This window comes from Balaenoptera ricei, chromosome 3 (assembly GCF_028023285.1).
Source record: "Balaenoptera ricei isolate mBalRic1 chromosome 3, mBalRic1.hap2, whole genome shotgun sequence".
Lineage (NCBI taxonomy): Eukaryota > Metazoa > Chordata > Mammalia > Artiodactyla > Balaenopteridae > Balaenoptera > Balaenoptera ricei.
The window spans coordinates 139,627,211-139,653,701 of record NC_082641.1 but is presented as its reverse complement, the minus strand read 5'-3'; the positions used below and the strand labels follow the sequence as shown (position 1 = coordinate 139,653,701).

The following is a 26,491-nucleotide window of genomic DNA, read 5'->3' as shown; positions in this document are numbered from 1 at the left end:
CCAGCAGAACAGAGGTTGCTTTAGTGGCAGATCTTGCAGGAAAGTGGAGGTTAAGTTATACTCTGGGTGGATTTAATATAGAATGTTTTGGCTAAACATCTTTTGGGCAGTTGTTCTCAAAACAAATGTGCTTAAGATTTCTGAGCTCCACTCCACCAGTTTGTTTTTAACAAGGTGATTCCGATGCAGATGATTCTTAGAACATATTTGGAGATAACTGACTTCTAGGGGATAGTTTCGCCAAAATGGTGTGAAGGTAAATGTGTTAAACCTGTTTTTAAAGTTATTGGGTAATTTGATTGGAATGTAATTATAAAGTAAGCAATACATATGGGTATGGGCCACTTGGGTGGCAGATCCAGATACTTTTTGTAGAACTGGTAATTAGACTTGCAAATTGTTTCTTAAATCTGGCTGCCCACTAGAAATTTAAGTAGTCCATAATTTTTGTCTCTCTCCCTTTGTACCAAGTGGCCTTAAAACAGAATAATGGTTTTTTAGCTTTTGAAAACACATACCTTCTATAGTATTTGACTTCACTTTTCTGCCTATTCCCACCATCTAGGAAGGTTGCCAAGTTTTACTTTGTAATTAATAATAGCTACTATGTATTTCCCACTCCTGTTTTAGGCACTGTGCACTTTGTGTACATTGTTTCATTTTACTCCAGAAAATCGAATGAAGTAAATTCTGTTAATACCCATTTCACAGATAAAGACAGGAAGGCTCAGAGAGATTAAATTGCCTAAAACTATAAGTGGTAGATATTAGCAGGTGTATCGAAGATGCCTTTTTGCTTATGGAATAAGATGAACAGCTGGGAGTCACAGCAGTTTGTGAGAGTTACATTTTGTGTTTGAATAGGAAAGCACTGAAAAATTGAAGATGCTTTTCTGAATGATATGCAATTCTCTAAGGTTTGAAAACAACCCTGTTCTAATTCTAATACATTTCTATATTTTGCCATTACCATGTAGCTTATGACTTGGGTGGGGAGTTACCCTGGTAGGTAGGAAGGGCAGAGCGCTCTGTTCCTCACTCAACCAGGAATAGCCGCTTGGTTTTAAGATAAGAATTGCTCTTCAGTTCAATTTAGTGAATTCTTCAGGCATTTTTGAAAATGGGGTTTCTTCTTCATATATGGTCCTAGGTCTTAAATGTTTTGCCTTGGTGGGCCTGGCCCTGGCAACAGTGGAGTCCACTTCGTCATGGGAGGAATCACAAAATGTCAGATTTGAATCTTGTTGAGCACGAGATCAGCATTAAGTGCTGGATGACTGAATTGGAAAAGAATTTAAAGACTAACATATAGTAAGTTGTTGGACAACCTGTTTTTGGTAAAATAGAAATAGTGAAATAAATTGAATAATTTGCCTTTTAGAAAAAGTCCATCTGTTGAGAAATAACTTAGACCTCTGTGTGGTAGACTCTGTTGGACATAATACAAAAGAAATATCAAAAGTACATAGAAATCATAATGGAAACATAGAGAACTTAAAACTGCTTGTTGGTGTCTTAGGGCCAGGACCAAGGGAATTCTTTTCAAGTGTTTGAAAGCGGTGATGAGTATTTATGTTAATAATTAAAAAGATTCTTTTATATCAGTGTTCATTTTCTTGGGAGAATGTCAAGTATCATTCTCTAAGTGATGCTGTACAAAAGTGAAGTCAAGATCTGTCTGCTCTTAGAAGTATTTTGCCACTTTGTGGTCATTATCATTTTCTTGGATGGTTTTTTAAAAGAAGAATTTACTGTTAGGGAGTTAAATAATTTGAGTACCACACAGATGTTGTGACTATTTTTGCTTTTAAAAAGGCTGAAGCGTCAGTGTTTTCTCTATAGTTGTTTCCATCTTTATTTCCAAAATATCCAGGTAAGTTGTTTTTAGAGGATTGTTTGAAGGTACATGAGTGGGAGCTTAAAATCTGAATTATTCGGGTTTAACTTCTTTTTTCCCTCCCTCCAAAAGCAAAGCTATATTTATAAAAGGGGATTGCATAGACTTTTTAAAAGATTGAGTAAATTCTTACGGTTACAGAGATGTTCTTTTAAGACTTTTATGCAGCCCGCCCTCAGTTAATTTTAAAAGATACTTCCTGGCATTCTTGTTCATAATTGGTGGATGTTTTCTTTGTACGTTGATAAAGTCATCCTCCCTCCCTCCTCACCCATTTGGGTACCCACAGTCCCTGCAGATTGCCCTTGTAATACTTGGGGCTTTTAATTAAAAACACTATCCATTCACTTAGTTAACAGAATTGAGTATGTTTTAATTTTACTCTAATAATAGTTACCATGTATCAAGTCTACTTACTGTGTACTAGGCTGTATGGTAAGCAATTATGTATACTCTTAATTAATCTTGCAGTTAATCTTGACAATTCTGTCAAGTTACTTAACTGCAAATCCAATATCCAAAAAGCTCTGAAAACTGAACCTTCTGTTAATTTTTTGGTGGCAGACCCTAACCTGACTGAAATTATGTGAGCATATTGTATGTATTTATCCCATTTAGCGTGAATGTTCTTTCATTTCATTTTACTGCTGAAATAGTAATACGCTTGATGATAGGTGCTTATTATCTTTTGAAAACTGGGAAAATTCTGAATTCTGAAGCCTGTTCACCTCCATGGGGTTCAGAAAAGAGTATGCGTACCTGTTAGCTCCTCCACTTCCTTAGTGGGGGCATGGAGGTGGAGGGAGAGGGGTTAAGTAACTTGAAGTGAGGGGAAGCAGTAATAGTAGTAGTAGTGGTTAAGAACCTGACTTTGGGCCGACTGCCTGGATTCATGTCTTGTCTCTACTGCTCACTAGCTGTGTGATCTTGGGAAGGCCATTACACTCTGTGCTTTAGTTTCATCAGCTATAAATTGTGATGATTACATCAACTGATGCAAATAAGTACATATTTAGAATAGTGCCTGGCACATAGTAAATGCTATATAGTTGTTAACTAATAATACTTTTATGAAGTAGCTACTAAGTGGCAGCACTAAGATGACAGCAGCTATTATAGTCACTTAAATGGGTTTGCTTGAATAGCCACTCAACCTAAATGTATTGTGGCCTACAATATAATCTGCATCTTCAAAATACCTTGAAAAAGTCTGTGGAAGCTTCAGGTAATACTGGTGAAGTATAACTTTCCCCTTTTAATAAGGAAGGATGACATTTATATTTTACGAGGGAATGAGATAACTAGGAGTTTTGTGATGGATGGTAGGGGTTGTGTCTCAATCTTTTCTTCCCAATACCCCTTGGGGCAGATGGCTTATGAGGAAATTATGGGCTTTGTCATGAAGAGAAAGTTATAGTCTCATCAGGGAAATTTAGTCCTTACAGTCTCTCTGCTTCTTACATGCTTCTAAAACATAATTGAGGGACTTCCCTGGTGGTCCAGGGGCTAAGAATCCAACTTCCATTGCAGGGGACTAGGGTTCGATCCCTGGTCGGGGAACTAAGATCCCACAAGCCGCAGGGCAGCTAAGCCCGCACGAACTAAGCCTGCGCTCTAGAGCCCGCCGGTCACCAGCTACTGAGCCCTGTGCTCTGGAGCCTGCACGCCACAAGTAGAAGCCCTCGCGCCGCAACGAAAGAGCCCACGAGCCACAACTAAGACCCGATGCATCCAAATAAATATTTTTTTAAAAAACCATAATTGAGAAGGGCTCACATTTGAGAATGACATACTTCAAAGTTAGGGAAAGGAAGATGTTTTTGTGTTCTTTGTACTTATTAAATGGTGGGAACAGACTAGTACAGCTAAACTTTTTAACGAAGTGATGTACACTTTTGGTCCCATCACTATATATTTAATCAGAAGCCTTCACTGGTCTTGTCTTTTTAAGAGACTAGTATTTTTTTTTTTTTAACATCTTTATTGGAGTATAATTGCTTTACAATGGTGTGTTAGTTTCTGCTTTATAACAAAGTGAATCAGCTATACATATACGTATATCCCCATATCTCCTCCCTCTTGCGTCTCCCTCCCACCCTCCCTATCCCACCCCTCTAGGTGGACACAAAGCACCGAGCTGATCTCCCTGTGCTATGCGGCTGCTTTCCACTAGCTATCTATTTTACATTTGGTAGTGTGTATATGTCCATGCCACTCTCTCACTTCATCCCAGCTTACCCTTAACCCTCCCCGTGTCCTCAAGTTCATTCTCTACATATGCATCTCTATTCCTGTCCTGCCCCTAGGTTCTTCGGAACCATTTTTTATTTATTTATTTATTTTTGAGACGAGTATTCTTCATCCATCACACTCTTACCTAACCCTCCCTTATACACTCACCAACATGCCCTCTTTTTCCACCAGATGGTTATCTGTATTTTGTTGCTTGTTTAAGCCTCTGAATCCTTACCTGTCTCCTATGGAGGGGGCTGTTTGCTGACTGGTAATTCCTACGCTGCGTCTTTTCACCTGTTGGCTTTTCTGCACCTGCTCAGTGTTTCACTTTTTAAAACTAACTTAAGTTGGCTACCAACATTCAAAAATGGGCAACCAGTCTCTGCCTCTGCTGTTTTGCTCTTCACTTAACCTGTTTGGACGCTTCCAGGTGTAGTCAGTTTCCTGCAAAGCTCATTGCCTAATCACTAATCCTCGGTGCTTTCTTTCCCTCTAGTCTGTAGCCTCTTTTGGCAGTGACTGTGGTCTCACCTACTACAGTTAGGTCCTAGGGTTGGGACCTAGTTTTATACTGTGTGACTAATTAGCATACTTGTATTTGAATAGATTTTGTGCTTAATGGTACTTCAGGTGAGTTTGCTGGCATTTATGCTTAAGTAGAACAAATCTTTTTTATATACTTTCTTTGCTTGAAATTTTTTTTTTTTTCTTGGCCATGCCACAGCATGTGGGATCTTAGTTCCCCAACCAGGGATCAAACCCGTGCTCCCTGCAATAGACGCCTGGAGTCTTAACCACTGGACTGCCAGAGAAGTCCCTCCTTGAAAGTTTTGATGGAACTGAGATGTAAACTGAATCTAAGATTATACTTTTAAAAATAATTTTTAAACTTTATTTTGAAATAATTTCAAAGCAGAGAACTCAAACTCTTTATCTAGATGCACTGATTTTTAACATTTTATCACATTTGCTTTATCATTCTTTATATAAACATGTTTTTCCCTTGAACTATTTGAGAGTAGGTTGCATACATCATTCTCCTTCACCCCTTAATACTTGAGTATTTATTTCCCAGGATCAAAGATATTCTCGTACATAACCACAATATAGTTTTCAAATTCAGGAAACATTGATAAGAGAACTTTTATCTGTTTTGTAGCCCATATTTCATTACTCTGTCACTTTTCTCAAAAATGTCCTTTAAAACTTTTTTCGTCCAGTAAAAGATCATGTATTGCATTTAGTTGCAATATAATATAGAATATATGTAATGGGGACTCTTTCTCAATTTAGGGTTGTCTGATACTTGCTTAGGAGAGGCTCAGGTTATACATGCAATGTTGTGTGCTCGGGCACCACATCTGTGGGCATGTGATCTTCATGTGCCCTCATTGGTGAATGTTCACTTGAGTCCTTCCTCAGGTCAGGGTGTTGTCCTGTGTAATTACTATTTCCCCTGGACTAATAATTCCTTTACTACCACGGAAATATACTGCTTCTCGTCAAACTTGCCACTCTTCATTAGGTAGATAGACAATTAAAAACATTTTTAATTGTGGTAAAAAACACATAAAATATACCATTTTAATCATTTTTAAGTGTATATAGTTCAGCAGTGTTAAGTACGTTAGCATTGTTGTGAAGCAGATCTCCAGAACTTTTTATCTTGCAAAACTAAAACTCTATACCCCTTAAACAACTCCTGATTTTTCCCTCCCCCAAGTCCCCGGCAACCATTCTACTTTTTCGTTCTATAAATTTGACTACTTCAGATATCTTATGTAAGTGGAATCATACACTATCTTTTTGTGATGGACTTGTTTCAATTAGCATAATGTTTTCAAGGTTCCTACATGTTGTAGCATGTGACAGGATTTCTATTTGAAGACTGAGTAATGTTGCATTTTATGTATGTGCCACACTTTGTTTATCCATTTGTCTGTTAAGAGGCATTTGGGCTGTTTCTACCTTTTGGCTACGGTGAATGCTACTATGTACATGGGTGTGCAGATATCTCTTTGAGATCCTTTTTTCTCAATTATTTTGGCTATATACCCAGAAGTGGATGTGCTGGCTTGTATTTTTAATTTTTTGAGGCATAGATATACATTTAATTTTGTAAAATTTTCTATTCCATGTAGCCGACTATTGAACTAATTTCATTCGTCCTGAGATTAAACTCTGCCATAATAACCAATCTTGCAGAGATGCAACATGAACCAGGATAAACTTATTTCACAGTTTTCCCTCCTTTATGATTGAACCTGTTGCTAATTTAAGGAGTGAGGTAGTTTCTGAAAACATCTGCTTGAAATGAAATACATCTAGATATTTTTTTAAATGAGTTAGTTGCATGTAATTTTTTCCTACTGTAGTATCTTTAAGAGAAAAGAATTAAGAGAGGGAAAGCTTTCTTTTTGTCTTTCCTTGATATATTTATTGGAGGGAGGTTTGGTCCAGAAAGAACACTGGGGCCTGTCTCAACTAACCCGCCTGAACTTTTTTTCTGAGCATTTGTTTCGCATTTACGTTAGCTGAAGATTCTTTTTCACAGTGATTTTCTCTTGCTTTGACACAAAATAACTAGTAAGCCTCAGTATTCTCCCTCCTCAGAATTTTGACATTCATTACTCCTAAATTATTAAGATGATAGCTAGTTTTAAAACTTTTTATAGATTCACAGGAATTTGCAAAGATAGTGCAGAGAGGTCTCTTGTATACTTTACCTAGTTTTCCCCAAAAGCTATTTTAAATTAAGCCATAATACCTGAGTAATTTTCCTTTAGAATTTTTGGGTACAAAAAATTGTAAATGGGTAAGGGTTAGAATGAGTCACTAATACATTAATAAATACCCTCATGCTGCACAAATAAGGGGAGGGGAAGGAGCAGAGATAGTTTGAGTCTTATTACTCAACTCATGGAGTATTTGTAAAAAGTTCTTTTAGGAAAAGCTCAAGCAAGGGACACTAGTCAGCTTTCCACATCTCCACTGATCATTAAAATCTTCCTCTGCTGAGGTCACTCTTTGGTGAGCATTCATATGGGGCATAAATATCTTCACCTTAGAAAAAGCTAAAGCAGACATGCTTGCTAAAAATTTAGATCCTGGGTTCCACCCTAGGAGAGTCTTACCATCCAGTCTTGGGGCAGGGCTTAAGAATCTCCATTTTCAAACACCACCGAGTGTTGTTGTGTTGCAGATTTCCCTGACTGTATTTGAGAAATTAGATTTTAGGGGTTTTAGGAGACATAATTTTGTTGCTACTTTATATATATATTTTTTAATTTATTTATTTTATTTATTTATTTTTGTCTGCGTTGGGTCTTCATTGCTGTGGGCGGGCTTTCTCTAGTTGCAGCGAGTGGGGGCTACTCTTCGTTGTGGTGCGCGGGCTTCTCATTGCGGTGGCTTCTCCTGTTGCGGAGCAGGGGCTCTAGGTGTGCGGGCTTCAGTAGTTGTGGCGCATGGGTCAGTAGTTGTGGCTCACGGGCTTAGTTGCTCCGCAGCATGTGGGATCTTCCCGGACCAGGGCTGGAACCCGTGTCCCCTGCATTGGCAGGCGGATTCTTAACCACTGTGCCACCAGGGAAGCCCTACTTTATATTCTTATTAAGGTAATAGTTTCATAAGTCAGTGGCTTTCAAACTTTTGAGCATAGTTACAAATATATTTTATCTGTAGACCCCTGTATATACATATATACATGAAACAGATTCATTGCAGTTACATATATTTACACTGTTTTTTAATTTAAATCATAGCTGTGACCCATGAAATTTGATTCCACAACCAACCTCTCCACACTCAGTTTGAAAACATGGCCATGGTATTAAATGTTGTCCGTGGAAGGGTAACAGAATGATTACTAAGATGGAGTAGGACACTGATTCCCCTTTTCCTCTTACAATAATTTATCCTCCTGGTCTTTGAGGAAGTTTTATTATTAGTTAAAAATATTTTTCTACCTAGAGTCTGTCATACAGAGTGAAGTAAGTCAGAAAGAGAAAAACAAATACCGTATGCTAACACATATATATAGAATCTTAAAAAAAAATGGTACTGATGAACCTAGTGGCAGGGCAGGAATAAAGACGTAGACATAGAGAATGGGCTTGAGGACATGGCGAGGAGGGGGAAGCTGGGGCGAAGTGATAGTGACATCGACATATACACACTACCAAATGTAAAATAGATAGCTAGTGGGAAGCAGCCACGTAGCACAGGGAGATCAGCTCGTCCACCTAGAGCAGTGGGATAGGGAGGGTGGGAGGGAGACACAAGAGGGAGGAGATATGGGGATATATATATATACATATAGCTGATTCACTTTGTTATACAGCAGAAACTAACACAACATTGTAAAGCAATTATACTCCAATAAAGATGTTAAAAAAAATTAAAAAAATTTTTTTCTGCTTTTGCCAATCCACTACCCACCATTACCAGTCTTTTTTTTTTCCCCTTTTTCTTTTGGTGCCTGCAGTTTCCATTCATCATTACACAATTAAGTGCCTCCCTATGTTATTAAAAACATTTAATGCTTGTATTTTATATGCTTAAGAAGGAAAGGCAAGGAAGAAGAAAAACCCAGAAGTGAAATTAATGTTCTTATTAAACTCCATGAAGGTAGACATATCAGATTTCACAGCTTATGTGATATAAACAGCTTTAAAGTAATTGGCTGGATCATCCTCACATTGAAATAATGAATTAGAGATATAGAAAGGATCCCAAACTCTGGTAAATTATTAGTTGAAAGTAAGATCATATTACTTAAATGAAGTAAATTAAATGAAGTTCAGCCAAGATAAATGGCTAACATTTGTTGACCTATTAATCCTCCCCTGAATTCTCTAAGGTAGGAAATAGTGTTACTCCCTTTTACATATGCAAAAACTGAATTTAGAGAGGTTTAGTACTGCTTGAGGATACAAAGTTGGTAAAAAACTTTTAAGATGCTCGAGGTTTAGTTATTCCTAATAAAAGGAAGGAAATTTGTTCTCTCAGTTATGGAAACAAGTGAAAGTATAATGGGGCAAAATGATGGCTTCTTATACAAGTTAGAAAATTTTATTGTTAATACAAATAGTGGTCTCACCTCCTAAGTTATATTGTTTTATGCAGCTCTAGATTAAAACACAAAAATAACCTCTGTCTTCCTGTCACCTTGAAAAAGTGGTTGTTGAGCACCTCCATATAAGCTAAGGCCAGATGCTCAAAGTGCCTTGCAGTTAAGTAGTCAGGAAGCAACACTTGGGTACGAAATACTATGCTAGAATAGAAAGCTATTTATTTATTTATTTATAATTGAAGTATAGTTGAGTTGAAAGCTACTTTTTGCAGAGTTTGATATAGTGGGGAATGTGTCCTTCCTTTGTGGATTAGCCCAGACCCAAATTTGTCCCACTCTAGGTAAAAAAGGCTTTCCTCTTCCTTTGTGGTTTGTATTTGCTAAAAGTTGTTGGTTTGTGGTAGCCAAGCTAACAAGACTTCAGGAAGAAAACCATTTAGGCGTTGGAACCAGATGTCCTGGTGTTGGCTCTTCCTATATCCCTGCCCAAGTTTAGGTGTATCTGCAGCCCTAGAAACTTAATCTCAAGATTTCTTTCCAACAAAGAATTCTGTACCTTTTTGGGGACATAAAGACATTTTAGAGAATCTGAGAACGAAGACTCATTCTCCAGAAAAACAGAACTATACAAAACATTTGTATCGAATAATGTCAGGGGTTCTACCTGACTACTTGAAGCCAGTCCTTAGGTTCTAAGCACCTCTGCTTTAGAGGATTGGTGTTAGAATTGTATTGTGTTCAGTACTGTTTGACTCAATGAGTGCCTAAAATTAGCATGTACATGATGAAATCATTTGGTAGTGTGATTTTATTTTTATATGCAGGAATCTGAGTATAGCAAGTTTAGATTTAAGGGTTCTTGATGTTTAGCCCAGGCAGATTAAACCACAGTTATTTCTAAGTCTAAATGAGAAACAAGGTTATTTGACCCCTGTTTTATTAGAAACTGATAATTGTAGAGATTTGTGTTCTATACCAGTGCTTTGCAAACTGGGTCTGGACCTGTAAGGGAGTTTTGAAATCCATTTAATGCATCTGACTAGCATCAAAACAAATGAAAATAGACCAGAGCAGAAAAAAATATAATTATGTATCACATAATATAAGGTCAAGTATTTAATGAAACTTTTGCTTAAGTGTATTTATGTGCATGCATGTATACATGCATAAACATTTTATTGGATTGTACTGTGAAAATATTTCTTAATGTATGATGTGATTTTAAAAAGCTAGAAAGCTATAGCTCTATACCTGTCTGCTTTTGAGGTTATTTGAGTATCTGAATTTCTAGTATTTTTGTGGTTTTTTTCTTGGGAGGGTGGCCGGGTTGGATGAAGGCCATAAGAGTTAGGGTAGAACAGTAGAGAAGCAAATGCCTTTGAATCTTTATAGTGTTTAAACAATAAAGTTGAGATGGGATTTTTACTGATTCAATATTTTGGGGTAGTTAGGGCTGAATTTGTTTTGTGAAGCTTTTGAAAGCCATTATAACCAGAGGAAGATATGTATGTTACAAATTTATAGTTGCATTTACTAGACATGTTGTCTATAGTTGAGTGAACGTTATATCAAATGATATTAATTATTAAGCTACCTGATAGAACATCCTTACTGATTGAAGACTGGAAAGATCTATTTTAAATAACATCAGCTATTATGGCATTGCTTAGAGCAACTATTGAGTATTTCTTTTTGAGTGTAGACCTAAAATGTAAGCCCCCCAAAAATGGAGGGCTTTGGGACCCAGGGAGGTTGTCTGTAGGTTTTTGGTTTTGTTTTTTAAAGCGAAATAGTTTTCAGGAAAGGTCATATAAATAAACATTAGGTGGTGTTTCAAGAAACTGAATTATAGACACTAACTTAATGGCTTCTTTTTTCCTTTCATTTCTTTCAAAGGTTTGGGCCCCATGGGATCCCTGTGACAGTATTTCCCAAAAGGGAATATAAGGATAAACCTGAAGCCATGCAGCTCCAAAACAATACATTCCAAGAAGGGACAGATGTCAAGCGTGAAGTGAATGGTGCTGTTCCCGAAGACCCTTCTCCTGTCCCGCCTCCTGAGCTGAGCTTGGCTGAAAGCCTGTGGACTTCCAAACCACCACCTCTCTTCCATGAAGGAGCACCTTATCCTCCCCCTTTGTTTATCAGGGACACATATAACCAATCAATACCTCAGCCACCTCCTCGGAAAATTAAGCGACCCAAACGAAAAATGTACAGGGAAGAACCTACTTCAATAATGAATGCTATTAAACTACGACCCAGGCAAGTCTTGTGTGACAAGTGTAAAAACAGTGTTGTTGCTGAAAAAAAAGAAATTAGAAAAGGTAGTAGTGCAAGTGACTCTTCTAAATATGAAGATAAAAAACGGAGAAATGAAAGTGTAACTACTGTGAACAAAAAACTGAAAACTGACCATAAGGTGGATGGGAAAAACCAAAATGAAAGCCAGAAAAGAAATGCTGTGGTTAAGGTTTCAAATATTGCTCACAGCAGAGGCAGAGTAGTCAAAGTTTCTGCTCAGGCAAATACATCAAAAGCTCAGTTAAGTACTAAAAAAGTGCTCCAGAATAAGAACATGGATCATGCAAAAGCTCGGGAAGTGCTGAAAATTGCCAAAGAAAAGGCACAGAAGAAGCAAAGTGAAACCTCTACGTCCAAAAATGCACATTCAAAAGTCCATTTCACACGTCGATACCAGAATCCTAGCTCAGGTTCCCTTCCACCCCGGGTTCGTTTAAAACCACAGAGGTACAGGAATGAAGAAAATGACTCTTCTCTGAAGACAGGACTGGAGAAAATGCGGAGCGGCAAGATGGCACCAAAGCCCCAGTCCCGCTGCACCTCTACCCGCTCAGCAGGTGAGGCCCCTTCAGAAAATCAGAGTCCCTCCAAAGGCCCTGAAGAGGCCAGCAGTGAGGTTCAGGACACAACTGAAGTGCTTGTGCCTGGTGAGCAGGATGAACCACAGACGCTGGGCAAAAAGGGCAGCAGAAGCAATGTCTCTGTTTACATGACCTTAAATCAAAAGAAATCTGACTCTTCCAGTGCTTCAGTGTGTAGCATTGATAGCACAGATGATTTGAAATCCTCCAACTCTGAGTGTAGTTCTTCTGAAAGCTTTGATTTTCCTCCAGGCTGTATGCATGCACCTTCCACATCCTCTACTTCCTCCTCTTCAAAGGAAGAGAAAAAGCTCAGTAATTCCTTGAAAATGAAAGTCTTTTCCAAAAACGTCTCTAAGTGCGTCACACCAGATGGCAGGACCATATGTGTAGGGGACATTGTTTGGGCCAAGATATATGGCTTCCCCTGGTGGCCAGCCCGTATTCTTACTATAACTGTGAGCCGGAAAGATAACGGCCTTTTAGTCCGACAGGAGGCCCGTATTTCATGGTTCGGGTCTCCAACAACATCTTTCCTGGCTCTTTCGCAACTCTCCCCCTTTTTAGAAAACTTCCAGTCACGCTTTAATAAGAAGAGAAAGGGCCTGTATCGCAAGGCTATCACAGAGGCAGCTAAGGCTGCCAAACAGCTGACCCCTGAAGTGCGGGCTCTGTTGACACAGTTTGAAACGTGAACATGGACAGTAAGGTAGGCAAGAACCTTTGGAAGGCGCCACAGATTTTCTAGTCTAGTTAGGGATAACTTCTACGAGGTAGCTTGGCCAAATTGGAGAGAGAACTTGCATTCAGTTGGCTGCTTTTTTATACTTAACCTTACGGCCATTTTTAGACTGAGAAGCTTAAACTGAACAAGCAATCAAATTTTGTCTTAAGGAAGTGAGATTTTAGTATTTTTCAGTTTTGAAGTCTAAAACCACCCCAAGGCATAGGAGCCATAGCCTCAACTGAAAATGAATTTTTGCAGGGACTGTTAATTGCCATTTGTACCTAGTACTGTGTGTATGTGTATATGTATATACACACATGTAAATATATGTGTGTGTGTATGCATAGATACATACATGTATCAAATATAGCCTGTCACTATGTGACACAGGTTGCATATCTGGGATCATAGTAAGGGCTGGTGAGCTAGGGGGAATAGTGAGGATATGTAATGACTACTTGTTTTTTAATTAATGAACACTTAGCCTTTCTATGTGCGTAATGGCACAGGAGTTTGATACTTAGATGTTTGACAAACTGAGATGCTTGCTGTTGAATTGCACACTGGGGAAATAGCCCAGTATTTGGGATTAAGACTGTCAAGGCTGGCTAGGTCTGAATCATCGCTCGCTCTCTTGTCCAGTGGGGACTTAACAAAAACTTTCAGACTTCTGGTTTGGGAGGTTAGATAGGTTTGTCTTTGGATATGTAAACAGTTGATTGCTAAATTTGGTCAGATTTCTCCTGACTGGCTCTTCCTAAATTCTTAGGATACGTCCTGGTAAATTACACTTTGTGAATTAATTGTCATATATGTAATTGTTGCATTTTGGATGTACCTAGTTTGATAATTTTTAAAAAATATTTCCATTTAAGGTATCTGTTTGCAGGTCAGAAAATGAGAAAATGTAATTGTGTAATGCTCTGAAATGTAAAAAAAACAAGCTGTAAATAAAATCGACTAAATCCAAATTATTTGTGTGTGTTTCTCAAAAAGCTTTGAAAAATTTCAAGATGGTAGAAAATTATTCTTTGTAATAGTGTATAGAGGAGATGAAAAAAATCACTTATTTTCCTATTTGCCCTATCAGGGAATATATAATCTAAGCATGATAAAATTCAAATAAGTGACTAATCAATATATTCTTAAAATGAGGTTTTGTAGTATAGAGGTCTGATATGCTTCTAGACTTGAGACCCTCCTCCAGCCAATTTCTCATAAGTGTATGGATTTTAATTATTTCATTTTTAGCTTTAGTATTTCATCACATGCTTCTTTTTCTTTTTTTACATTTGTGTAATTAAAATCAATGTCTTTTCTGCTTGATCTTCTGCCTCAGGTATCATTGTTTTTGGGGCTTGTAACTTAGCTCACTATTTTTCTACATGGTCCATCTGTCCCTAAGATTTGATTTCTTATTTTCCATTTTTAGCTTTGTATTGTTAGTGAAAAATCTGATTGATTGCCTGTGGAGGCAAGTCTGTCCCAAGATTTTTAAAGTTGCTTTCATATTTTAGGCGTCCAACTTAGCTTTTAAATGTGATACAATGTCAGTTTGACACTTTTGGAAACTTGGAACTTTTAAAGAGAGCAACTTTTTGTGGATTTCTAAGTAATGCAGTTTGAAATATCTTAGTTACTATGGACTTAATTATGAAAAGATTAATGGAGATTGAAAATCAGTAGTCTTCGGTCAGCTTCCTTAAGGTAACGTACCGATTTCTGCAAAAGCAAGTGGAATTTCTTCTGGGGAACTCAGTCAATGCTTTTTGATTATAATAAACACACAATTAAAAAAAATGTTTCACTTGAATAGAACATATTCTTTCCTGCAAACAGAAATAATTATAGTATTTTAAAAATTCTTTGATTATAACAGGTTGAAAGAAGTTTATAGTGTGATTGAGGGGTTTTAAGGAAGTATCTTAAAAGATTTTCAGGGTATCTGTTTCAGATTAGTGAATTTGTTCATTCAGATATTTTTGAAAGTTTGAAATCTAAGGTTCAGGAAGATTTAAACCAGGCAAAGCAAAGAGCCACCTAAGTTATGTAATTCTAAGGCTTTGGGTAATGATCCAGGTGAGTTTTATCCTAACATAGAAATGGTTTTGACAGTGGATACTGCTGATGTAGTTAAGTGCTTGGGCAAATGTGCTCTTGTGGGATAAACTAAATTTGATTTGTTTCAGAAGCCATGGAGAAAAAGAAGAAAGAAAAAGATAAAATCATGATTGTTGAGTATAAAAGTAACACTTAGTTTGATATAGTCCATACCTTTGAAGAAAAGGTTGAAGCATAATCACAAATGTGCATGATCTCTTATTATTATGCCAAATAATCCCTCTGTTTTAAACCAGCAGTCTGGCATATTTCATCAGAAGTTTCAATAGGGAAACAAGCTTGAAAGAATTTCTGTAATCTTTAAGATGTACTGTGTGTTCTAAACACTGAACCAATAGCTGCATACTAAACAGTGTTTTCAAACAGAAATTTCTTAAGCAGCTAAGATATATTTGTCCAGTATCCACTGTAGATGGAGATAGAGTTGAATTGGGTAATTGTAGCCATTTTTCTCTTACATTTCTCTTTAACAACAACAAAAAAGGAGACACTGAACTCTTTATATGGAGACAACCAAATGGGTATTTGTTTTCCCCCTTGCAGAGAGAAAACTAGGCTTAGGCCAGATCTCTAGTGGTCTAAGAAAAGTGGTTAGAATAGGATTAGCAAGGGGGAGAAACGACGGGACGTAAAAGCTGTGAAAGCTAAAGATGTCTTTATTTCTAGAAATCTTTGGAAATGTAAAGCATCAGAGTGTTTTTCTCATTCAGTTTTCTAGAATTTATAGACCAGAAAAGGTCTGGTCTGTAAGTTTGGAAGGGACTCTTTATAGATGTGGAACCAGAGACCTGAGATATCAGTGAGACCAAGAAAGTAGAATTCACTAGTCTGAAGCCTATTTACAGGACTAGATGGTGTGTCCCTACTTGGTTTTCATGGGGAAAATCTATAAATAATAATTTTAGATTGCTACTAAGTAGAAAAGACAACAGACAGGAATATAGATATGAAGATGGACTGTAGGCAAAGGACATGGAACTTACTAAAATCAGCTAAATGAATATCTTCATTAGCGGGTCTGAATTTCTAATTTAAAAATAGTGTTGCACCCCTGTTTGAGCAGGTTGTACTTACTATTGGTTATGTTGAAGATACACATTTACATTCTTTTATATACATACACATTCTTTAATATAAAATAACTGAATTGAGAATTGGAAATACCTTAAGAAACCTATAATTTGGATCTAAAATTAGATTTTTCCTTTTAAGTTGTGAATTTTTCTATAGCTTGTGCTGCACTGGTTCACATTTGGTAGTATTCATAGCAGAGAAGAGATTGGCAAATGTCTAGAAAAGCTGATAATGTTTAAATTCAGGACAATGTTTTGATCTGTATCCGGTGATGGCCTCCAATAGGGAATTTGCCAGAGAGAATTCTGAAGACCCTGTTTCTAAGTTGGGACAAATTTAGTGTTTGCTTTGGAATTGTATTAACATGGTTGCTATTAAAACAATTAAAATGCCTGATAGAGGGAATTCAGAAATAGAACAGAAGGCTGGTGCTGTGCCAATAGCCAGGAGAAATAAAACAGCTAAGCTGCCTTAATTACCTTTACCTGGTTCTGACTTAGTTACTAGGCTCTTAATATTCAGTATTTACAGTTTGTGTACATTTACTGTACTCCATTTAACAAAGAGTGAATAGAAATAAAAAAATGAAAGCTTCAGTAATTAAAGTCATATAGGTGATCTGTATATTTTTAGTTTTCCAGGATATCTTGGTGTTTTTACCGTGGACAGTTGATTCTGAGATCAGAGGAGAAAAGCTCAACTCTTTTTTGTTTATTCTTTACTCAAGTAAGAGACTTAACCTTTATAGACTCAAACAGCGTTTTTTTCTGGTTTACTTTCTTTGGGACTTTAGGTGGAAATCATTTTTTCCTTCATATTAATAGAGCATTGTAATTTGCTGGGTTTTGTTTTTTTTTGGTATTTAAAATATTATTAAATATACCTAACATACAGTTTACCATTTTTACCATTTTTTCAAGTACAGTTCTGTGGCACTAAGTACATCCATGTTGTGTAGTCACCACTACCATCCATCTGTAACTTGTTTTTTGATACAAATCTTTTAAGTTTGGATGGTATTGTTCTGGCAGCCTGGCTTCCAGCGTTCCTTCCTAATCAACCTGCAGTGCTGCACGGGGCTAACGGTGCCCCCATTTTTAAGAACTATAACTACCTCTTGGTAAAATTTTTAGGTCAATTAGTATGACTGCATTTACCTATTAAATACTCTTTAAGAGTAGGTTTTAGGTTAAAACCATCACCTCCTAATGACAAAACCAATTTTGCGTATATGGAAACCATTTAAATGATTTTAGTAATGGAGTTAATTAAATTAGTTTCCAAAACTTTAACTATTTACATACCATCACACTCTTTACCATATTTTCATATGTGTACCGTTTTTCCACTTTTTATGTCAGTACTACCAATGGAAAACAAATATGCCTTGACATGTAGATAATTCTATTAAAATTCTAAGATCATCTTGTATACTACACATTGGTAGGAAATACTGAATTTTATATCATGCCTTAAAGTCCATCTTGGATAGAGTCAAATTTACTGTATCTAATTAATCTCTGAAAAAACTAATTGCCAATCTTGAATTTTTTCTTATAGATTCCTATGTTATGCTAGCATAAATTAAAGATTGGTTGTGGGGATATGTAAAGGAAATGAAGAAAATAGACTCAAAAGTTACCAGGATTTATCATAATAGTGAATTTCTGGTCAAATTCTCATTTTTAACTGAATAAATTACATGGCTGTGGTATATGGTCTAACCTGTGGGCCTTCTTCTGTTAGACACTTTGGTTTGTAAAACAATTTCATAAAACTTTGATGTTGAAAACTGGCCAGTTCTAAAATTACTTGTCTTAAAAGTTGGTTTAAAAGTGCATGAAATATTTCTTCTTTAAATTCCTGATATTTGTAAGATCTCGTTAAAAATAGGCTGAAAACACAGCCATTATTTAAATATGGAATTTTCCTTGTATCATAAGAATGGGACCGTTAACCTTTTGTTGCCTTAGAAGTCTTAGTGCCAGAAACCTCCTTATAATTTTTTCTATCCAGTGTGGGTATCTAGAAGGAATACCAGATAACCCATAGCCAAAGTGTTATGGCTATGTTATAATCACACTTTTTCCTTTTCATGTAAACTAAAAAACTTGTAATTATAACACATATCAAGTTGTAGCAAGAGCTTGTTTTTTGTTTTTTAAATATTTAAGATAATTTTGTAACCCTCAGTATCCCTCACTTAGTTCTCTGCAGCACAAAGATTCACTTAAAAGCTACTGAAAAGTCCTGGAAGGAATACATTTTTCCCCCCAGGTAAAGTATAATAGGTTTTTTTTTGGCTTGCCTGGGGAGACTTTTTTAAATACAACTGTGAGAGGATCATCCTGTTCAGTGTAAATGATAGAAATAGAAGCTTATGAGAATGTAACTTGCCAGTGATGCAGGTGAGTTGGAGCGTCCGTTAACATTTTTGCACCAATAGTGCTCGGTATCAGTCTTTTTATTGAGCGAAGGATCATTTTTTTTTTCACTTTTCAGGCACATGGTTGAAAGTACAGGCTCTTGAGCCAGATTTCCTAGGCAAAGCCTGACTTGGATCTGCCACTTACAAGCTGTGTGAGCCTAGGCAGGTTACCTCAGTGTCATGATCTGTGAGATGGGGGAGAGAAATAGTACCTCTTCAAAAGGTAATTGTGAGAATTTAAATGTTTAAAGCAATAAAGTGCCTGGCACAAGACTTACGTAAATACTTGCTGTCATTACCACAACTAGCACTTTCTGTATGTGGCATAGAAATTTCATTCTGGTAGCTTTTGATAGTATCTTTCTTCAACATACATGCAGTATAAATTTAAAAAGTGTTACAGCGACGTTATTCTTATCTGAAAATTCCAATAATCAGAGTATGATCATCCACAGATATCTAGAAGTAGGCATGGTCTGACTAGTCCCAACAGGCATTTGTGGAGGGCAACTGGGTTGGAGGTCATGGGGAATATGGTGAGGGGAGAAGTCCACTAACATTTCAACTCTTGAATGAGGAAAAGTAATTATGATTCCGACACTTACGTACTAATGATCAGTAACCATCTCAGAAGCCCAGCACACCCCAGATCCTTTCAAAGGCATGAAAAGTATCTGAGCTGGTGGGGCTCAGTGGGGTAGAGGTCCTCTTAGGAGGACTTTCCAAAGGCATTAGAACCACAAAGCTGTACTTGTCAGCTCTTAAGTAGTGTAAATTAGCTTTTTTGTACAGATACTGTGTTTTCCTGGAACCCTGATGTTTTATTATTTTAATATCTTGCCAAATGGTGAAAAAGTGGACATTAATTTGAACATCCTCTTTTATTGCCACTGGTATGATTAAGTAGATGGTTTCCCATTTCTAAGAGGGAAATACCTCACATTCCAAGGCCTTGATCTGTGTGCGGCATGGCCATATTTTCCAGAGGGTAGTCATTTCTACCCACGGCTCATGTTTGAGATGCTGTTGATTACAAACCTATGATTTCCCCTCACCGTTTAGTTTTTAGTAGGGAATCCGGCTGGGAGTGGCACATCTTGGTGTTTGTCCTGGTATGCTGGGAAGAACTATGTGCAGTTTGTCTAAAACCCTAACGAAATAACTGGTTAGAAAAATAGCATTAGGGCCGGAAAACCAGAATGTCTGTTGTAAAATGAGGCACTATGTATTCTTTTCCTGGTTGTTCATGTTGCATCATGCTACACTGTATTAAGAGAAAATTTATATTGAGTGTTCAGGAAGACAGTAATCTTAATTCTTCAGTTTTTAATTCTGGGCTTTGCCCTAAGAGTGTGACCTCTACTTCCTTCTTTCGTGCACTCTACAAAGGAGACTGAAAGTTCTTACCGTGTTCTGATTTGCCCCTTTATATCTCTGCTGCCCCCCAGGAGTAGTTGCCATTGTTGAATGTGAGCTTTCCCTTAGGACCAAACAAGTAATTCCCAGTGAAGTCACCGCCTTTCATGAGGGTCTCCGTCCATTTACTGCCCCGCTGCTGGGGCTTCCTGGCACTTCCTCATGGGTCCTGCAAGTGTGGTCAGTTTCTAAAGAAAAACCTTGAGACCCTAAAAAGCACTGAGGGGATACTCATCTTAAACATTAGCACAAAAGACTCACGGGCCAGGCTCTGTGGACTGGGGTCTTGCATGTTACTATTTTACACGGCATTTCTGGGCGCTGGAGGGGTAAAATGCACAGGAATAAGATCATTCTTTGATTTGACTCTCCTCTTGCCTAGAATTGAAAAGGAGATTCTTCAGAATGATTGTTGAAACCTAAGTTTTACCCACGGAGGGAGAGGTTCAAAAGATAAATTCTTTGTGCGTTCATATTTCTGTTTTTCTTGTGTGACTGCTGTTGGGTTGTAGCTAATAGTATATTTAAGTTTTCCCATCAACAAAAGGGTAAATAACCTCATTATTAAACCACATTTAAGAAAATTGTTCTCCTCTGAGTTAAAATTCAGAAGTAATCATGTTTCTTTATAGATCAGGTGTATAGTTTCTCCTTTTCAGTGTCAGAAAAGCCGGTTTTTTTTAAGGTTTTGATTATATGCTACTGCTTCTGATTCAGCATTAAAAAAATATTACAGGGACTGGACATTGTCTGAATCAGTGATCCCAGCATTGCCTACACTGATATGATAGATGAGTTTTTTCTTATTTATACTGTACTTAAAGTAGGGAAAGCAAGGAAACAAGCAAATAGGTTAATAAAAAATAAGGCTTAAAATAGTAATCCTTCATTTGAAGTCTCTGTTCTGAAAGCCTAAGAGAAAGCTTACCTTGTCAAACTTATTTCAAGCAGGTGTTACCTCACTAAGTTCAGGTGCTGAATAGTATGCACAGGTGCCATTGGCATTAAGGAGAAAGGGATTCAGGCAGTTTTGGTGATTCTTCAAAACGGTGTCTCTGAGCTCATTAATGATATGATACAGATAGGGATGACAACTTTGGCCCTTATTGAATACTGAGAAGGTCAGGACTACTCCATCACTAGGCTAGTGTTAGGCTAGTAAAAATTTTTTGTCAGGAGCATTAAATTGTGAGTTAGCATTGGAGGGCAACGTCTTCATGAGCCTTAAGGCATTTTGCAGCTCAACTGTCTTGGGCTGGAGAGTGCCCTCTCCTGGACAAGACTGGTGTGTACACACCTCAAGTCTTTTCCTTTAGTACCAGAGCTTCACATTGTGTGAAGCCAGCAAGTTATCTAGAATAAATTCGTTATAAAAATTCACCTGAATTTTGGTCTTATTTTTAAATTTTTTTTTGGTAAAATGGATGAAAAAGAACTCAAATGCTCTATTTTTGTTAACTTGGTTTTTTCTACCATAGGTCTCAACAAATGGCAGCTATTACATCAGACAGTGACGAGTCCTGCTGCTCCCTTACAGTGTCTGACAGACCACTGTGGATTCAGACTGGGAGCATTGAAGTTAACAGTGAAACGGGCAGGTCTGTCTGTGTTAAGCCCTGCCACAAAGTGAAGAGGGCATCATGTCATCTCTTACCATTCCCAAAGTAGATTAGGCTAGATGTAAAAGAATGCACTAGTTCTTTTTCCTTTGTTTTCACTGACCTTGGTAGCTGGGTGTACCTCATGTTGGTGATAGTTTTCATGAGTGAAAATAGCTTTCAGTCAATATTACCTGCTGTATTTTAAAAAAAAGGTAGAGCCGGCCTCCTGAGAGCTTCCATAAGTGCAGAGGAATTTCTCGTAGGGTGGTAGAAGTTGGGTGTCAGATTGCAGAATTATGTTAAGTAGCAACTGAGTCTCCATGGAAAGTCAGCTAGTGGATTTATCTTTTACTATCTCAGTCTTTGTCACTTTTATATTCATTACTTTAACTTCTCAGTCATTACTTAATATATAAGAATATATATATATATATCCGTATATGAACGTATGTATATTCTTAATTAAATCAACCTCAAAACCACTGTCATTTACATAAGGCAAGTCAAAACTTAGAGGGTGGCAAAAGATAATGCTGAGGTGTAGTTGTAATCTATTTCTTTAAGTACATTTATTAAAACCTCCTTAGATGATGCTCAAAATCCTTATTTGGGGCTCTTATATGGCAGGAAGGGTTTAGGGATTTTTGTTGTGCTGCTTTTGAACTTAGGATCTTTCTTTTGCTTTCTTGAATTAAGGCTATTTAACTCTGATGTTTGAAGCTAGTGAAGAGCTGTAATTGGGCTGTATCATTGTCTACGAGCTATAATTTGCAAACTGGGTCAGAATGGCACATTTTGGATCAGAGATTAAGGCTGCGGTATTTTGGACTCTTAGCTGTATAGGAGTTGTAGCTACCTGGTGACCCCTTGAGGGAACAGCATTTTCAATTTTCTGCACCTCCCATAGGAGTAGCAGTAAGATCTGCTTCAATCCTTGGCTTTCCTGCCAACTGGAATAGGCCTCACTAAGGTTGAAGCCAAATATTGAGAGTCATAAGCAGAAGGAAATGGAGTTGTACATGGAACTGGCTGTTTACCTTTTCTTCTCTTTCAGTTTATAAAATGGTGATATTTACTTGCAAATTTCCATATGAGTCTAAATTTATTAGTATTATGATCATATTAGTTTAATATCTTATTTTTAGAAAATAAAAACTTTTCTTAGCTCAATGTCAAATTTTAAAACCATGTTAATGATTTTGTTGCTTTAGTAAGCAGGGACTGCTGTTGTTTTGATGTGTGCAGTATTTATGGCTAGAAGCAATTTTTCATTGCTTGAGAAGAAATGTGATAGAATGCCCTGTGAAATTTATTTTATAGGCCTTGATCCAATAAGTGAATGAAATATGGCAGCACTGGGAAGTTAACATAAGATCAAGAGTTCTATCATCAAAGAATGAGAAATACATCTACTTTGAAGTGTTTCATAGTCAAATATTGGGAAGGATGGGGGTGGTTTTTCTTTTTTCCTTTTTGCAATTTTGTTTTGTCTGTTATTATTCCACTGAAGATACCATATCTTTTTGGTTTAAAAATACATTTGACCAAAAGTAATCATTATTCTTTCCATGGATCACCTCTTTTGGAATTCAAACTCTTATTGGTACTTAGGCTCCCAGGTTTGAGAGGCATAACCAGGGATTGTAGAGCGTTTCAATAGGATTCTACTACTTCTTGATATCAAAGGGAGGTCGGTAATGTTGGGCATTCTGGTCATGCTACTTAGCAGTAATTTCTATAAGCCTTGCCCTTTATAAAGGTTCTGCTCAGAGTCCGGCCTTTTGTTGGAGGTATGGTGCAGAGTGCCTCTGCTGATAACTTGGTTTGCTGTTGTTGTAACAAGGGACACTGGTCAATGGAACCAGTGTACCTAAGTTCTCTTCTAGTAGCAAAATGGTGCTCTTGATGCCTTCTGACGTGCTGTGTGTGTCTGCCTCTGGGGAGGCACCCTCCACCCCCCTCTGTTGTGCTCTTGCACATATGTAGACAGTGTCATCTGCAGCTGATTTTTCCATAGTCTGGTTTTGTATATACATTTGCTTCTTAAGCCTGTGCTAGAGGAAGGCTGCTGGTGTTTCATAGTCCACAGCAGCGAAGCTGACTTGCAAACTTTCATATTGTTACTTGTGAAATGGCAGCATAAAGAACAAAGCTAAAATTCCCTTTATTATGCAAATATTCATAAATAAGTACTTAAAAAAACACACTCAAGTGCAGATTGACTACGTGAAGGTGAAAACCATTTTATTTATGTTGGAATTTGGCCAGATATACTTCAGAAAGAACATGAATGCTTCTGCTGGTTTACAGTGGCAGTAAGTTGTTTTCTCAAAAAATCTACACTGGTCAGGTTTAACTGATTTAAAGTAAAAAATCAGGTGTGATCCCACAGTCTATATAGGGCTTAATTTAAACAAGGACATCATTTTTCTCATATAATTACTTGTGCTTAACTACATTTTCTTCCTTTTCTTTACTATATTTCAGCACAAAGACATTAGCAGGCTGCTGGTTTCATGGACCTGTACCACAATGACAGAGAACACCAGAGCATCAGGACTGAATGAAATTGGAGACTCAGATTTTTAAAGCTGCACTAAGAAGTAAATATGCAGGCAGTGGTTAAAACCAACAGTCTATAAAGGGGCACTTGCAAATTGTGCTATATTAAACCGAAGAAAAGGTATTAGGGGAATATTTTATTACAAAACTATTGCAATAAATTATGCATGAGATGAGAAAAGTGATGTGAAATACGCAAAGAACTCTCTTGAATTTTATGTGTGAAGAATCACTGACAGTACCTTCTTTTGAACATGAAGTTCTTCTCAGTACAGTTTGGACACGCCTGAAAGGCATGAGATGATGACAGAAATGCTGAATTATTTTTCATATTAAAACTTTGTGCTTTCTCCAAGGTTTATGTTAATCAGCTCAGATATGAACAAAGGTATTTCTAAAATGGCTCTTCTAATGAAACAAACAGCAATAGTCACAAATGCCGAGGCCAATGTTTCCTTCAGGATGCCAGTGGAAACCACAGAAAAGATTATCTAATAAACAAACACATCCTACTAAAAGGATGGCAAAGTGTCCCCAACCCACTAAGAAAATTTGGATCTTTAGTAAAGCAGGGCTATATTATCTTAAATATACATTTGCTTGTTAGAACATATTAAGATGTATTTATTTGCCACCAGTATTTAATATTTTGTGCACATTTTCATAACTACATTCTTATCTTTCAAATTCTGACTCAAAGTGGATTAGGCTAGTGTTGATCTTGGAGTGAAAATGTACTACTCTAAGAGCCAGTTCTTAATTCTGCTGAGCTGGAAAGGCTTTTACTATTCTCCCTATCCTTACAGATTTCTGAACTAGTTCAGAAAAGGTGATAATACCTGAATTTTGATGTTGACCTCTCTCCACAGAGAGCCTCTCTTTCTAAGTGCAAGAGATCCTCACAGGTGTCAGATGGGACTTGACCCTGGGGAACAAGCAGCAGGAACAGACGCATAAAGATGGTGAACTTTTCATGCATAAAGTATGAATTCTTATTAATGGAGACTGTAATGTTTTTCTTGTCTATGAAAAATACATATTATGAAAAACCTTAATTTTTCTTTTTTAATGAATGGAGAAAACATTAATGAGAAAACCAGATGGACCTGTTTGTTAGTACTACATTTTTAAGGCATTTTATATTTGATGGTGCCGTACTTTTAATAATAAACCTGAAGTTTTTTAGTGGCAATACTGATTTATTTTTTAAGCCAGGAAGATAATCCATATTGATTACTTAATACAAAAAAAGGAAAAAAATAGAAAATTCATTTGAAGCAACATAACTTGAGCATTTGGCTTAAGCTTTGCATAATCTTACAGTATAGGTTTGGAATTACTTATTAACCCCACACTCAAGATTAACAAAAAGTTCTGGGTGAGTTTTAGAATATTTACTATACCTGACTAGGATTTGTTTTACAACTCAAGAAAAGGTAGGCAGTCTTGCTTCTAGCAAGTTAATGCAAATCCTAATTACACCGTAAGTAACTAAAAGTCTAGATTGCATTCTAAAATTGTCTTTATGGAAAATTATTGATCATGAAGTCATTATACATTTGATCAAGTCTGAAAAAGTCAGCTCAGGAACTGTAGCAGCAGGGAGTTCTAAAGATGATGCACACTTCAGTGGCGCCCTGCTCTCTGGCCCCAGAGCTTAGGCTCGGGTCCCTCTTGTTCTTTCAGGTATGTAACCCAGCAGTACCTTTCAGGCTCACTTCAAGAACCAGGTAACTCCCAGGTCATAGCAGATTTTGTGTAATCAAAAATTCTAATTGCAGAGTGATGGAAATGACCAAGAAGTAATATAAAGGCAAAAGAACTGGGAGAGATCAGGTTTTAAGTAAGTATCTAAATATTTTTTAAGACAATTCTCAGCGGTGTTTGTTATAAACCAGATTTTCACTTTTTTAAAAATGAAACTTGGTGGTATTTAAAATCTAGACATACCATGTTGCTATTTCACTTTCACTGCTTTAGTTGCTTAATATTTAAGCTTTGCTTCATGCTTCCTTTGTCTGTGTTTCAAATCTTCACAAGCCTATTTCATTTTGTGGACTTGAATGACAAAAATTGTTTCTCATCTAAACTATGCTGAGACCTAAATGTTAAAGAATGTTGTGTAACATTTATCCAATAAAGTCTTGATTTTTTAAAAAATTTAGTTACTTAAAAACTATTCATTTACTTTTTAGGAGTTAGGTTTTAAAGGTTATTCTTTAAACTGTTGAAATTCAGCCACTTGTCCTTTAGGGAGCTGTTTTAACTAGCACTGCTTCCTTAGGAGAACAACCTGTAGTTTTAATCACTGGGAGATTCAATGGGATGTCTTTATGACCAAGTATAGAGGAAAGGAGAATAGTTTAATTATGAACCTGTGCACCAACATTACTGTTTTCTTTTCTGATGGAAACGAATAACCTATCATTCAGAGTTGGATGTAATTAAACATTTACTGCTGGGCTTGTCCT

General features: G+C 36.9%; 1 protein-coding gene across 8 annotated transcripts in view; it reads left to right on the top strand.

Annotated features, from left to right (window-relative positions):
* Positions 1 to 26,137, top strand: part of PWWP2A (PWWP domain containing 2A) — a 104,556-nt gene extending 78,419 nt beyond the window's left edge. For 2 of the 8 annotated variants that reach the window (XM_059917618.1, XM_059917614.1), the window contains exon 2: positions 11,103 to 13,594. In XM_059917618.1, the coding sequence (XP_059773601.1) occupies positions 11,170 to 12,786 (1,617 nt within the window). In that variant the 5' untranslated portion in view covers positions 11,103 to 11,169 and the 3' untranslated portion in view covers positions 12,787 to 13,594. Of the gene's footprint in view, positions 1 to 1,109; positions 1,312 to 11,102; positions 13,595 to 20,239; positions 20,345 to 21,335; positions 21,456 to 23,945 lie in introns of those variants that run through there. The other 6 variants (XM_059917616.1, XM_059917621.1, XM_059917620.1 and 3 more) reach the window with 6 other exon arrangements.
* The last annotated feature ends 354 nt before the right edge of the window (positions 26,138 to 26,491 follow it).